Below are 15749 nucleotides of genomic sequence, written 5' to 3'. Positions count from 1 at the left end.
AAAAAGCCCTGGCCCTAGTTGAGGTGAGTTGGACATCCCTAGGGCCAGGGACTACCTGGCTGGTTTGGAGAACGCAATGTTCTATGGGGCTTATATGGGGAGAGGCGGTCTCAAAGATATGCAGGCCTCTGGCCATATAGGGCTTTAAAGGTAAGCACCAGCACCTTGAAATGGATCCGATATTCGATAGGCAGCCAGTGCAGTTCACGCAGCACTGGGTGGATGTGTGCCCACACAGACAACAACATCAACACTTGCACTGCTGCATTCTGGACTAGCTGCAACTTCTGGAGCAGAGTCAAGGGCAGCCCCACCTAGAGAGAATTACAGTGATCTAGTCTGGACGTAATCGTTGCATGGGTCACCACAGCCAGGTCACGGGGGGTGAGGTATGGGGCCAACTGCCTGATCTGCCTCAGATGAAAAAAGGCAGACCTGGCAGTGGTGGTGACCTGGGTCTCCATAGTCAGTGATGTATCCAGGAACACCCCTAGGTGTTGGCACCAGAGGGGGCCCATCAAAGGCAGTCCCAGTCCCCCACAATTCAGGTGCAGGACCTCTGTCTTCAATGGATTCATTTTCAGTCTGTTCTGCGGTAGCCATCCAGCCACGACTTGTAACACCCTGTCCACATGTTCAGGAGCAGAATCTGGGTGGCTGTCCATCAGTAGATGCATGCTCAGAAACTCAGAGGTTGTTAGCTAGCTGCCATGCTTTCTTAGTTTTCTTTCGTCCCTGACCTTTGCGCATGCGTGCATGCTTTGCTTAGCTGCCGTGGGTAACATAAGGGAGGCACTCTTTTGCCCGTGCGAACTGGCTCAGCCAGACAGCGCTATCAGTGTAACCTTGAAGAGAAGGGAGGGCTTGAATTCCACTATCGGTGTGAATATTTCTGCTCTCAGGGGGGTGGGGCGAGTCTCCCGTTTATGATGTAATGTCCCGCTGGGAGATTTCTTGCGCGTGTGCTTGGATTTCATTTGCTTAGCTAGATGAGGCATCAGAGTATATGTATTGAGTCCCTTGCACTAATCGTTATTTCTGACAATGTAACTGTACTACTTGGCAACAGAACAGTATTCCAATAAAGCATAACTTTTCCTGAAGAGTATGTTTGGACCTGTGTGCTGTTGATCCTGACAGAGGTATGGTAGCTGAGGAGGAGCTTACCACTGTGCAATGCCAGCTCATCCATGGCGGCGCTGGGACTCCCCCGATTTGTAATGACACCCACTCAACGGGCTGGGCACACGCTCTATCTGATCTTCGCGGCTGGGGTAACAGTGGACCGGATTACAGCTTTAGCAGTATCATGGTCAGACTACCATGCCCTGAAGGCCCGTCTGAATGTTCCACACCGACCCTGTTTAGGCGGCGAGCATATTTTAGCTCATCCGCGGAGCCAAATGGACTCAGTGTGACTCCAGATGGCTCTGCGGGATCCGATGCTCCCTGGCGGCTCGTTGGATGAGCTTGTGGAGGACTGGCATAGCCGGCTGTCTACAGGCATTGACAAGATCGCTCCCCGGCGCCCTCTGTGCCCCCACTCTAGACTCGCTCCCTGGTTTACCCAGGAGTTGTGGCTTATGAAGCGGGAGCTAAAACGGCTAGAGAGATGGTGGTGTCGTGCTCGAGACGAAGTTACAAGAGCATCTTATAGGACGCTTATGAGATCTTATGAGATGGCAGTCAAAGCCGCTAAAAGAGAGTTCTGTGCGGCTACGATTGCGTCCGCCTGCTCACGCCCAGCCCAATTGTTTGGAACGATTTGGTCGATAACAGTTCTGCCACAGGGCAGACCAAATGTGGAGATTGGCTGTGAGGCATTTGCGAGCTACTTCGCGGATAAAGTCTTGGCGCTCCGCCATGACCTCCCCGCCACATTTGAAACCGTGAGTGAACTCGAGACCCCTTGCATGTCCTCATTGGGTTTGGTTCATTTTGACCCGCTCAGCCTAGAGGAAATTGACAGATTGCTCTCTGCTGTATGCCCAACCACATGCAATCTTGATCCGTGCCATTCCTGGCTCATTCAAGCGGGTCACGAGGGGGTTTGAGGTGCCCTTAGGGAGATTATCAACAAGTCCCTTTCTGAGTAATGGTTCCTGGGGGGCACTCAAGGAAGCGATTGTCTGCCCTCTCTTGAAAAAAAACATCTTTGGATCTGGCCGAATTGGCTGACTACTGGCCAGTATCCAATTTGCCCTATTTGGGCAAATTAATTGAGAGGGCTGTGGTGGTACAAATGCAGGGCTTTCTGGATGACACTTCCGTATTAGATCCCTTCCAGTCTGGCTTCCACCCGGGACACGGGACGGAGACGGTGTTGGTTGCTCTTACTGACGATCTCCGAAGTCACCTGGATTGGGGCGGTTCGGCAGCACTGTTGTTGTTGTTGGAGCTGTCAGCTGCGTTCGACATGGTCGACCATCAGTTGCTGACCCACCGCCTCACCGACGTGGGGATACAGGGGCTCACCTTACAATGGCTTGTCTCCTTTCTCCAGGGTCGGGGACAAAGGGTGGCGCTAGGGGAACAGCAGTCCAAGAGACACCCGCTTGAATGCAGGGTGCCTCGGGGTGGTGCTTTCCCCAATGTTGTTTAACATCTACATGTGCCCCCTTGCCCAGGTTGCTTGGAGGTATGGGTTGGGCTTTCATCAGTACGCTGATGACACTCAGCTCTATCTGATGTTGGGTGGCAGGTCAGACTCCAGACTGGAAGATCTGAACCGGGCGCTGTAGGCCATGGCTGGTTGGCTCAGGCTGAGTTGGTTGAAGCTAAATCCGGTGAAGACAGAGGTCCTGTGCTTGAGTCGCGGTGGCACGGGGTTGGGGATCCCACTCCCGGCCTTTGATGGGGCGCTGCTGGTGCCAGCGTCGGAGGTGAGGAGTCTGGGAGTGCTCCTGGATCCCTCCTTGACAATGGAGGCCCAGGTAGCAGCCACTGCAAAGTTGGCCTTTTATCATCTTCGGCTGATTTGGCAGTTGGTCCCCTTCCTCGACCGTGGCGACCTGGCTACAGTGATCCATGCAATGGTCACCTCGAGATTAGACTATTGTAACGCTCTCTACATGGGGCTGCCATTGTCGCAAATCCGGAAGCTGCAGCTAGTGCAGAATGCTGCAGCCAGGCTGTTGATGGGCCTCCCACGTTGGGAGCACATCTGGCCTGTGCCCAGGTCACTGCACTGGCTGCCAATAGCATACCGAATACACTTCAAGGTGCTGGTACTTACCTTTAAAGCCCTATATGGCCAGGGTCCGGCATGCCTGAGGGACCGCCTTTCCCTATATATACCCCAGAGAGTGAGAGCCAGTTTGGTGTAGTGGTTAAGTGTGTGGACTCTAATCTGGGAGAACTGGGTTTGATTTCCCCCTCCTCCACTTGCACCTGGCTGGATGACCTTGGGCAAGCCATAGTTCTGGCACAGCTGTTCTTGAAAAAGAGCAGTTTCTGTCAAGAGCTTTCTCAGCCTCACCTACCTCACAGGGTGTCTGTTGTGGGGAGGGGAAGGGAAAGGAGTTTGTAAGCCGCTCTGAGACTCCCTTTGGTAGTGAAGGGCGGGGTATTAATCCAATCTCTTCTTCTTCTATGTCGGGGACACAACATCGGTTAATTACCCTGGGCCCCAAAGATGCCAGGCTTGCCGCTACCAGGACTAGGGCCTTTTTGGTGGCGGCTCCTTACTGGTGGAATGAGCTCCCAGAAGAGATCAGGGCCCTGCGGGACCTTTTGCAGTTCCACAGGACCTGCAAAGCGGAGCTCTTCCACCAGACTTTCAAGCAGGAGCCACCATCATGACCACCAACTATACTACTAGAACATCTGTAGTACAGGACTGGCCCTAATGTGGAGTTAGGCCTATATCTACGTGGGAGACTGGAAGACCGCTGGATTGAGAACTCGGATGATATATTTTAGAGCACGCCATCTGATTTAAGGGATTATTAATACTGCAAGCACTTTAAATGTTTAAATGTTATAAATTTTTTAAGCTGTTTTAAAATGTTTTTAAAGTTTTATGTTGATTAGGTACATCGTACTGTAAGCCGCCCTGAGCTGTTTCGCTGGGAGGGCGGGGTATAAATAGGAATAATAAATAAAATAAATAAATAACTGAGCATCTGTATAATCAAGTGCTGAATAACAAAGCTTTTACTGTTCTCACTTCTGAATTAGAAGGAAAGTGCTGTGGATTATTGAGGGAGAAAAGACAGAGCCAGGTATGTAGCCACTGGTGTCAAGTTGTCATTAAGAGGGTGCTACAAATGCGTAATAGGAGAGAGAGGAAGTTGGAGATAAATTTTGTCTAGTATATGAAATGGGCTTCCTAGATTTAGTTTGGCCCCTAGAAACATCTAGGAGGATGGAAGGATTCTGACTGAGCCTCCGTTTCTGTATTTGCTGGCAAGACCCTTATACAGTTTTAAGTTAGGACCCTGTTAAAAATTAGTTGCTGACCAAGGCTACAAATAGGTTAAGAAATTAGGTTGTAAATATTTAAACTTTCTAGTTAAGCCGTCTTCTAGCACCTTATAACTTGACTTTGTCAGTAGTCAGTGAACTAAAACTTCACTTGCAGACGAAGGTCTTTGTACTACTTTCTTTCTCTCCTTGTTCGTCTTGCACAGCTTTGTCCCAAGTGTTGACAACACTGGTGGTCAGCAGCCTGGAGCAGCCTGTGAGAAAAACCCTGTTTTCTGTCTGGACTTGCATACAGCTTTTTAGTGTCAGAAGGTAAAATTACTCTGGCAACTGCTAGCTTCATGTTTTAATGAAGTTTTGAGAGAGGTTTGGAAACTCTTGCCTACACTGAGCCAAACAGAGACATTTATTGGAAAAGATTCAGAAGGCAAATGAAAATGGATTCCTGTGGGATATGGTTATGCCGAGCAAATTCCTCGGTTCTTGCTTTGTAGAGTGCTCTGCAGTTGTACACTGTGCAAAATGCCATAAATGCTTCATTTAAAGAAATTTCGGTATCCAGTATTGCTTAGTGCTGTGGCATTTCAAACTCAGCACAGTGCAGAATTGGAATACTAATTTAGTGTGTATTTTTAATGCTTTTGTATAGGATGAAGGGTAGTTTTATTCTTGGATGCGATTACTAAAATACAGCCTTAATCTGGAAGACAGGATTTTCTGAAAGGCCATCTCTTAAGAACAACTTGCTAGAAACGTCTTGGCATTGGAAGCCTTACTCTGTTTCCTTTGATTTTTTTTTCTTTTTAAAGGGGATTGAGAATGTGCAACCAACAATGCTAGGATTACAATGGGAAGTGTCACACTTCGCTATTTCTGCTATGGCTGCCTCTTCACTTCTGTGACTTGGACGCTTCTGCTTTTTATTTATTTCAACTTCAGCGAAGAGACCCAATCTTTCAAGTATGTGCCCTTCAAGGGGTTTGAGCCTCAGAAGCCGTTTCCCAAAAAATTCTATCCCCGTTTTGTTCGTGGGCCAGTACATGTACCTGAACCTCAGCACAGAGACAACAAAATCAGGAATCCATTAGGAAATGCTGCCGTGGATGCTATCGAGGGCGATACTGAATTTTCTCCTGAAATGGGTAAGTCTAAGAATGGAACAACTCAAGAGGTTGCTTTTATAAGGGGAGAGGGTGGTAGTCTATCACAGTGCTTACTGTATGTATCATCTTCCTTTACTGTTTTGTCTTCTGCCTTTGCAACCCATTTCCTACATTATGGCATTGCCATGTCTTAGACTGTTTTTTGTTTGTGTTCTGTTTTTTGCTGTTGTTGAGAGCTGCATTGTTTATTGCAGGTCTTTGCTGTCCAATGGAATTGTGTTTTAAATTCTGCCTTGAGTTCCAGGAAGAAAGACAGGCTACAAATGAAGCAGATTTTAAACAATAAAATAAATATAATAATTGTTAAGGTTTCTCTAGATATGAGACTTTACACAGGCACCTAAGCCTCTTGGATGCCAGATACTGCTTTGTTAATTTCCTACCGCCACCTAGAGATTTTAAATATTTTAATAGGCCAGTTCAGGGCAGCCAGTAATTATCCCCTCGATGGCACTCTAGATGCATGTATGAGATAAGAAAAAAAATTTCTGGCTTGCTTTTACTTCCCTTAGTTTGATAGAGTGATAATGAAGCATGTGAGGGTAGTAACTCAGAAAGTCTCTCAGCCAAAGTCCCACTTGTAAGAAAGGTTTCATTCTACTCACATAAGCTAACAGAGGAATCTAAGAGATGAAATTATAAAATACAGAACACAAAAGAAAACAAGTTTCTTACTACCTGAAAGTCAAGAAAACTTTAGACCACTGCCCTGAGATGGGTCACCTTTCCCACAGCATGATATCTGAGATTGGTGGAAGAGTGACAGAAATTTGTTCCTCTTTGGTCAGAATGTGGGGGGCTCATTCACATTTCCTGCTAAAGGAGGATTTGATTAATCAACTTTTGCCTCAGGATCATGGGGAACCTCTGTATCATGGGTAGCTTTGCATCCAGCTGTTTTTGACGTGGAATGCAAAGGAAGCCTGTGGGGAATCTAGGGAACTAATAGATGTCAGACCCAGACCAAAAGAAACTCTCCATCGATCGCTGCTGGGTTGACCGTTGTCAGGCTTATGTGGTTTTTAAATCACTTTTAGTGGAGGTTGCAGTTCCTCTGAATATTTACACAAGACTTGGCCTACTGTCTGCCTAAAACATGGGAATGGGCTGAGTTATCATTGATACACTGTGAGAACCCACCTCGAGTTCTTTTTTAGGACAAAGGTGGACTAAAAATGGTTTCAGGCAAACCAGATCTGAAGTGTCTACTTCTTTGCACATAGTTATAGACCAGAAGAGAATGGGAGCTCCACATTAGAAACTGATAAGGAAACCTTATCCCTTGAAACCCAGCAACTTGCCTGGGATTAGTAAGCGCCAAACATTTATTTCTAACTAGCTACGATATATTGCTAATGAAAAATGCAGAGGCCATTCAATTAGACCTGCTGTTTTATTGAAAGATTAGAACTGGCTCTGATTTTTCTCTTGTCTAGCTTAGGGATGTGCCAAGTATACTAGGGCTGGTTGTCAAGTGAGAACAAACATCATCTGATCAGGTAATCCTGTTTTGTTTTGTTGTGGATTGAAAATTCAGCATAGTAGTGTTACTCTGTACAAGTTGCATACTGAAGGACTGAATAATGGATTCTTGGATTCATACAGCTAAAAGGGGTCTTATAGATGGTCTAGTCCAAATTCCTGCCTTATGTAGAAGATGCAGAGTTAGGGCATGCCCAGCAAATGACTGTCCAGCCTACATTGGAAGACCTCCGGTGAGGGACACCCCCAGCTCCCTAAGTAATTGGCTCCATTACGGAACTGCTCTCACCATTTGGAAGCTGTTCGACTGAAATATACTAGAATTTAAACCCATTACTTCTAGTCTTGCCCTTTTAAGCAGCAGAGAACAAGGTTTGCCTTCTTCTGTGTCACAGCCCTTCTGGTATTTGAAGAGCTTAACCATCTTCCCTGATGCCCCAGGTTTCTTTCCTTGGCTACACATACTCAGTTCCTTCAAAGTTTCTCTTCACAGGATTTGAAATTTGTTCAGAAATACATCCTGACCTGAATAGCCCAGGCTAGCCCAATCTCAGAAACAGAGTTGGCCCTGATAGGTATTTGGCTGGGAGACCACCAAGGAATGCCAGGGTTGCTATGAAGAAGAAGAAGAAGAGATTGGGTGTATACCCCCGCTCTTCACTACCCAAAGGAGCCTCAGAGCACCTTACAATCTCCTTTCCCTTCCCCTCCCCACAACAGACATTCTGTGAGGTAGGTGGGGCTGAGAGAGCTCTGACAGAAACTGCTCATGAGAGAACAGCTCTGAAAGAACTTGTGACTGACCCAAGGTCACACCAGCTGGCTTCATGTGGAGGAGTGGGGAATCAAACCCAGTTCTTCCAGATTAGAGTCCGTGCTCTTAACGACCTCTAAATGTCTCTTGCCTTGCAAACCCTATGGGGCTGCCATAAGTCGGCTGCGACTTGATGGCATATAGAAACAGTACAAATTGATTTTTATTTGTTTTTTGAGTTACTGTTTCTTCAGTAACTCTTTGTTACTTTGTTGTTATGGTGGATGAAGAGGCTTGTTGGCTGTGACTATTGGGAAGGTCAGGCAGTATGACCTCAGAACCACCTAGAGTTCCAGATGTGTGTGTCTTTTGCTTATGGGTTCTTTTTAGGCTCCTGAAACCTTTTGCTTTTGTGACCTTAATGGTTGCAAGTAGATGTTTGGGAAATATGACAACAGAAATAATAAAGATCTGGAAACAGGCAGCTCTAAAGGCTGGACCTCATCTGAGGCTGGACTTCAAGTTGCAGTGGCACATGTAGTAATTTGGTCCCTGGATGCTGACGCATGGTATACTGACTGATATGGATCGAGGGGGCAGCGCTGGGGAAGGAAGGGTGTTTATCTCCCCCCCACACACAACACTATAATGCCTGTTTCCACAATCAGAAATGGGGACCCTGAGCTGCTTTACTCATTTCTTTTCTTCATTTATCGTTCATCTTTCTGAGGCTTGTAAGTCCTTATGAGTTATTTTGTCTTTAAGCAGCCTGGAGGGAAACTGTGTGTGTGTGTGTGTGGGTGAATAAATTAATCTCTCCCTTCTCCAGTTCTGTGATCCAACTCCTTAACGGAGGTCTTCCCATAGCTGCTTCTTAGGGCCACGTAACACTTACTGAGTTCCAACCAGCATCGTGTGAAGTATAGCCTTAACAATCCCAAATTCATTGCATTTAAGCTTTAATAATCGTTCTAAATCCTTGGGGCTAAGAATTGTCTCCCCCTTCGATTTGCCTTCATGTTAATGAATAATACAACTGCTGGTTACAGTGCCGTGGTAAAACACGCTAGCTGCAGTCTACTGGTATGTGACGGAATTCCAGCTGGCTTTTATTTATATGACCAAACCAGCTGTTGTCTTTTTGACACATAATGAATAAAGGCAAATTGCACAGTTGACCTGTGTGATTTAGGATATATCTGAAGGAGGGGCGCTTTCTGTACAACTGAAAATCCTGCGAGCAGTGCATTTGAAAGAAGAGGTGCTTGGCTCTCTCTCGTCTGTACTATACCATCTGTTCCTCTCACTTGCTGAATATTTGCAGGACGTTGGCATTCAGTCTGGATAGGACAGCTCCTTTCAGGAATCATCCTGTCCAATTCTTCTATTTTGCCTCCCCCAGAGGGACAACGGTTCTTCACAATACTTTAGCCATTGGGTGTCAGCCACCATTAAACTTCTCCCATTTGGCTGTGTGTCATTGTGCACAGGCTGGCTGCACAGATGATCCCACAAAGAAGACCACTTACAGACAAGCACTATGTTTGTCACTTGGGCCCCCTCCATGCCTTGCAACCCAAAAGAGTACTATTTCAACTATTTCTCCTGGAAGTTAATGTTGTAGCAGCACTATAGTGCTATGGTAGTAACTTGCATTTCTGCTCCAGCTTTAACAAGTGTTAATGGGCAGTCTTGTGCAGCTGTGGTAGCTCCATGTTGATCTTTTCCTTGTTGTGTAAAGAAATACTGTGGGTGCCATATTGGGGGAGTTGAACTTTCAGTTTTAGAAATCAGACATTGGCAATTGGTGTGTCATGAACTAATTTTGCTCCTTTTTTCTGTTACAGGAATGATTTTTAATGAACAAGACCAGGAAGTAAGAGACTTGGGCTATCAAAAACATGCCTTCAATATGCTCATTAGTAACAGGCTGGGATATCACAGAGACGTGCCAGACACAAGAGATCCAAAGTATGTGTCTGCATTTTCTCCATAAAACAAATGATTGGTTCAAAGGACTTATGATGTCAAGCTAGTGCAATGGATATCCTTATGTCAAGGCGTGGGAGTAGACAGCAGGGATTTGTGTTGCAGGAAGTGCTGTGGAATGTGGCATAGCAGAGCTAAACATTGTACTTACTGGGGGATACAATCCTGTTAGGGAGCTGATTTCGAACTTTTCATGTTCTTGTTATCTGAAAAAAGGTTATAGGCTTTGTTGTTGTTCAGTCGCACAGTTGAGGCTTAGGTGGAATGTAATGGCAGGAATAATAAAGACATCTCTGTATCTACCATAGTGTGAGAGGAGGCAGAGGCCAGAGACCCAGTGTGGCATAGGGGTTAGAGTGTCAGGCTAGGATCCAGGAGACCCAGGTTCGAATCCCCACTCATGCCATGGAAGCTCACTGGGTGACCTTGGGCCAGTTACACCCTCTCAGCCTGACCTACCTCACAGGGTTGTTGTGAAGATAAAATGGAGGAGAGAAGAATGATGTGAACCACTTTGGGTCCCCATTGGGGAAAAAGGCAGGGTATAACTAGATAAAACAGATCTTGCAAACAGCAGTTCATGTGGAGGGATGAGAAAATGGTTTTCTGTTCTTTCCAGCAACCTGCCTGCTTTGCCCAGTGTTTAGGTTCTAGTGGCTGCTGGACATCTGGATTTTTGATTCTGACACTTTCTGTTTGTCATGAGCAGGAAAGGAGCAGCTCCTGCTTTGAAGGTTGTCCGTAGTGTTTGTATTTATTTATCGTATGGCAGCGTTACACACAGGGAGCGTATAAGAGTATAAAATGCATAATCAGGTTGATACGACGGGTATGCAGGCCGATTGGGCAATCTCCATAAATACTAGTATCTAAATTTTCAGTTCACTCAGTCGCAGCTGGGGAGAGTGTTGGTAAATGCCTTGTTATAACCTGTGCCCTTTTTGCAGGTGTAAGGAAAAGAGTTACTCTCCAGATTTGCCCCACGCGAGCATTGTCATCTGTTTCTATAACGAAGCGTTTTCTGCCTTGCTCCGGACCGTTCATAGTGTCCTAGACCGCACTCCATCATACCTTCTCCATGAAATTATCTTGGTGGATGACAACAGTGAATTAGGTGAGAGACTTACATTTTTTGTGCATAGTAATCCAGCGGTTAAGTTTGGGTTGGGCTGGAAAGAGCTGAGCTGTGGGCTCTGTGGTTCTGCTCAGGCACGTCAGTCTCTCAGGCCCATTCTCCGTGAACTAACAAGAGTTACAATGACCAATTTCATGGGTAAGGGTGTTGCTGGGAGAAAGTCAGGGTCCTGTAGCACCTTTTAGTTTAGTATAACCTTCTGAATGCTGGAGCCTACTTGGCCAAATGCTTCAATGATCTGTGCTCCCGATTCTTTCCTATGTGTGTTCAGGAAAAAATACTTTCAGGCTTAGAGAAATCTTCCCCAAATGCACACAGGGAACTGGGTTTTCAGGCAATTGAAATCAACTGATACTTGGTTGGTTTATACTAAATATGGCCTTTGGAGGAGGAAGTGTTGTAGACATTAGATTCCATGTCAAAAATGAAGTCAAATGAGGAGGAAGTTCTTGTATTTTATTGTTACGAAATATGGAAAACAGGCCAAAGGACCCATCAAAACTGACTACTTTCTTCTCAGCATAATCAGGAAACATGCCTCAATTAATAGGAAAACAATTAGACCAAATAGTTAACCAGAAATTGACAACTTTCTTCTTTTTCTTCTTCATCTTCTTCTTGAGCATATTCTGAACAGATTCAGGAAATACATAAAGTTAAATACTTAAAATGACATCATCATACCATCATCATGGGAATAATATTCAAAAGGCATAATTGGTTACAAAAACATAAACAACATTTACATGAAAATCTCCTTATTGGTCAAATGTAAGAAAGGTGTGACTATGCAATAGCGTCACATATTTACTTGACATGACCTAAGGCATATCAGCTAAATCTTGTTCTTCCCCAAACAAAAGTATGACAATGTGCTCTTCCTCTTTTCTGTGTGCACCATGCATCAGTTCAGACGATCCTGTTTCAAAGTATAACTTCCAGTTCTGGTGTGGAAGAGGAGGTGTTAACCATAGTTTGCCATTTTGGACATACTGGCAAACTGTTCTGTGGTAAGCTGCAAACTCACAATGAAACTGCTGTAGGAGAGGGGGCGCTAAGACTGTGTGTGCCTGCAGCTAGTTAATCCGAACTGAGCCAGGGAGCAATCTCTGAATGGCCTTTCTAGTCCTTTTATCAGCCCTGAATAAAACAGCTTCCTGATGCATTTTGAGGAAGTGAGAGTCTAGACTGTCTTGTTGGTTTTACACACATGAAATATCCAGATGTTTTGAAGCCACCGGGGTGTGTGTGGAGTTTTTTTGCTGCTGTTCAGATTTTCCCAGTTTTCCAGAAGAAAAACCTGAAAAAAGACTTTTTCATGCTGTACATTTTGAGTGAATAAACCCTTCTCTTAAAAAGTCTTTCCCTTATTCAAAATAAAATCATAGGAGTTTTTTTTCCAGTGGTCCTCAGCATTTCCCAGGTGTTCCATTGGGAAAAGGGGGGATCCCCCCCTCCCTCCATTTTTCCTTCTGTTTTTCAGTGAGCCTTCCCATCTCTAATTGATATAGGAGCAGGAGAAAAGGAACTTTTATCACTCTCCCAGATCCCTCAAGTGTATTCATAGTGGACTGTAGAATGACTCTGAGAGAAGACCTGGTATGTGTGATGCTTATGGTTCCAAGAAGAAGTCTCTTCAGAACATTCATCCACCTTTACACCTTACTGCTGAAAATTCTTGCATGTAACAATTTGCATGTGTGACGATGGAGGCCGTGGATTCTCGAAGCACAATACTCTGTGTGCAGTACTGATTTCTTAAGATACTTGACGGGTTTTGTTTTTTTGCTTAATTTTATTGAGAATATGCCCGTGACTATCCTGAGTTTTATGGAGTCTTCATGTCTATTCCTTTACTTGTGGATCGAAGAAGGCTCATGTTTATATGGAACATTTAAATGGCAGAGAGTTTGTTTGGAATGAGCCCTTAAACATTTCCTGTGGTTTAAAGCTTTTTCACTAGCTGCAAATTGAAATAAGATGGTAATTAAAGAGCACTTCACAGTAAAAAACAAATTAGCAGCTGAAAACTGTGTATCAACATTTACATTCAATATGCATTCCTTAAAATACAAGTGGGGACCTGCAAGAAATTTGTGGAGAGGGGGCACTCCCCCCACTGTTCTTTTTCCTCTCTCCCCCTACTTCTGTGCCTTTCATTTTCACTATCCTGCCACCCCTTCTCTTACTCTCTCCCCCATGCTTGTCACTCTCTTTGACCTCTTTCTTGCACTTTCTGCCCCTCCCCCAATCTGCTCTCTCTGCCCCCCACCTCATCCCTCTCTCAGTCTGTTTTTGCTGCTATGCCCCATCAATCTTTCTCTCTTCCTTTACTCCCATCCCAGCTCTCTCTCTCTCTCTTTTTCTACCTCCTGGCGCCAGCACTTTCTCTTTCTCTCTGACTACCCCCCTCTGCCACCACCCCAAGCATCTCTCCTGCTGCTCTTGGTGGCTCACCTGGAGTTGCTCCAGGCAGGCCAGCTGACCTTCCCTCCCTTCCCTTGCTGGCTCACCCAAAACAGCTCTGGGTGAGCCAGCCCATCTTCCTGCTTTTAATTGGGGAAGGGGGGATTTAAACCCCACAAATGTATTTTTCTAAACTTTTCAGATTTTTTCTGCAAACTTAGGAGGTTACTCAATTTTGCCGAAAAGCTTGTCTGGGGTAAGTGCACCCCCATCTATGGATTTAGATATCCACAGGTTGGGGGCACAGTTCTGATAAGCTTTTTTGATTGATTTCTAGCTTCACTTCAGGGTTTGCCTTGATTACTTGCCTGTAATTTAGAATTACATGTTGTCAGGATAAATAAGGAATCTTGTGGTGCCTAGAAAACTTAACACCTTTTTTCTAGCGTAAAATTTCATGGACTAGAGCTCATTTCATCAAATGCGTGAGGTGGGCCCTTGCTTGACAGATACATATGCAAAGTTACGAAGAAATGTTGTAAGCAGCAGAGTCAAAAAAACCCTGAAAGGCAGAAGTGTAATGTAAATGTAATCCCCCAAAGTACAAAGACCATGCACAACTTCTCCAGTATTACTAAACTGGTTAATAGTGCTAATGGTTGAGGAATCTCAGGTCCTTTTGCAGCCCCATTCAAGTTTTTGGATGAATTCTAATTCAGCAGTTTTAGACTGGAATCTGTTTTTTAAATCCTTCTGTTGGAGAATGGGTGCAACAGAAGTGTCCTGGGAGATGTCTTTCGGAGTATTACTGAATGGCTACGGAGAGAGCATTCCTGTCTTCCAGGGTACTCTTGATGATCTTAAAGTCATGCTTGCTTTCTTTTTAAGGGGACCAAGATACCCCCCAAACCCCCCCCCCCCCCGCTCATGTTTCAATTCATTAGATACTCCTGAAAGTGAACTCTTTAAATATGGGACTTACAGACTCAGGGAGAATCACGCTTTTACTGATTCACTACCGGATTTGTATTTGAGTGTACATGTAGTTGCTGGGCAGAAAAGCCTTTACCCTTGCATTTCAAGAGAACTGCTGGAAACAAAACCAGTTTGGCAACAGTAAGTTTGGTTGTCTAGCCTCTGTTGCCATAAGCAACTTACAGGGAAGTGGGGGCTAGGTGCTCTTAGGGCACCAGTTGGCCATCCAAGTTCTAGAGATATTTTAATGGCCTTTTTAGATAGTGTGGTTTTCGGTTTTACTTGAGCAGCTAGAAAACATTTGTTGGGATGCAACATAAAACAGTGAAGAACAAGTGTTCCTAGAGTGCTGCTAGTCAGAATATCATTATTTAAATGGCAATTCTGATTAGGACAGCCATCCCATATCTTTCTGTGATACAGACTGACTGGAAAGGGTATTGTTACCCCAGTTGGCTGTGAACTTTTAGTTACTATCTTACTGCCTCTTTAATTAGGATACATTCGAAATTGTGTCAGAAATGTATTATTCTGACCTCTGTTTCTTTTCTAGATGACTTGAAAGAAGACTTGGATGCTTATATATCAAAAAACCTTCCCGGCAACATAAAACTCGTCAGAAATAAGAAACGAGAAGGATTAATTCGAGGGCGAATGATTGGTGCCTCCCATGCTACAGGTGATGCCGCCTGTCTCTGCAGCCTTAACTAGTCTCTCTGTTTCTTTGGTGGTTCCAAATCGGGATAATTTAACGCAGTCACTTGTAACCTCAATAGCATAGTTGCATAATTTTTTTCTTCAATTGTCTCAAACTTAATGTGTTTGCCTCTTCCCTAATAGTTATGTGTTCAATAAATGTGACCCCTTTAGTGCTGGTTGAGTGCAAACTTACTAGTCATACCACCCATGAAGGGAGTCAGCTGGTACAGAAAAATATGCTTGTGGCCCTGGATTACCCTCTGGAGAATAGGGTAAGCAATAGAGTAGTTGTAAATACAGAAGCTGGTTGTCCCTTCCCTAACTAACTTAAACATGGGATTTTCAACTTCTCTAATCATCTTAAGCACTCACTGGAGAAGACCCTGATGCTGGGAAAGATTGAAGGTCAAAGAAGACGGGGACGGCAAAGGATGAGATGGTTAGACAGTGTCATAGATGCAACGTACATGAAATTGAGCCAACTTCAGAGGACGGCGGAAGACAGGAAGGCCTGGCGTGATCTGGTCCATGGGGTCGCAAAGAGTCGGACTCGACTGTGCGACTGAACAACAACAATCATCTTAAACATAGGATTTTGCCAGGGACATCTCACTTACACTTGTGGCAAAAAGAACAGGGGAGAGATAGGAGGAAGATTGTTCGCTCCTGGGTTTGAGATACGTTACGAGTTGGATGCTAGAACAAATCCTTCCTGTAAACG

The 15749-nt window shown here is 44.9% G+C and overlaps 1 protein-coding gene across 1 annotated transcript in view; it reads left to right on the top strand.

Annotated features, from left to right (window-relative positions):
• GALNT11 (polypeptide N-acetylgalactosaminyltransferase 11) overlaps positions 1 to 15749 on the top strand; it is a 52576-nt gene that overhangs the window by 16452 nt on the left and 20375 nt on the right. The window contains exons 2-5 of the mRNA XM_015426346.1: positions 5235 to 5567; positions 9672 to 9795; positions 10761 to 10927; positions 14883 to 15008. Of these exons, the coding sequence (XP_015281832.1) occupies positions 5273 to 5567; positions 9672 to 9795; positions 10761 to 10927; positions 14883 to 15008 (712 nt within the window). The 5' untranslated portion in view covers positions 5235 to 5272. The remainder of the gene's footprint in view (positions 1 to 5234; positions 5568 to 9671; positions 9796 to 10760; positions 10928 to 14882; positions 15009 to 15749) is intronic.

This window comes from Gekko japonicus, unplaced genomic scaffold (assembly GCF_001447785.1).
Source record: "Gekko japonicus isolate JY-2015 unplaced genomic scaffold, Gekko_japonicus_V1.1 scaffold691, whole genome shotgun sequence".
Classification (NCBI taxonomy): Eukaryota; Metazoa; Chordata; class Lepidosauria; order Squamata; family Gekkonidae; genus Gekko; species Gekko japonicus.
The sequence above is the reverse complement of the archived record's forward strand: the minus strand, read 5'-3'. Positions and strand labels throughout refer to the sequence as shown.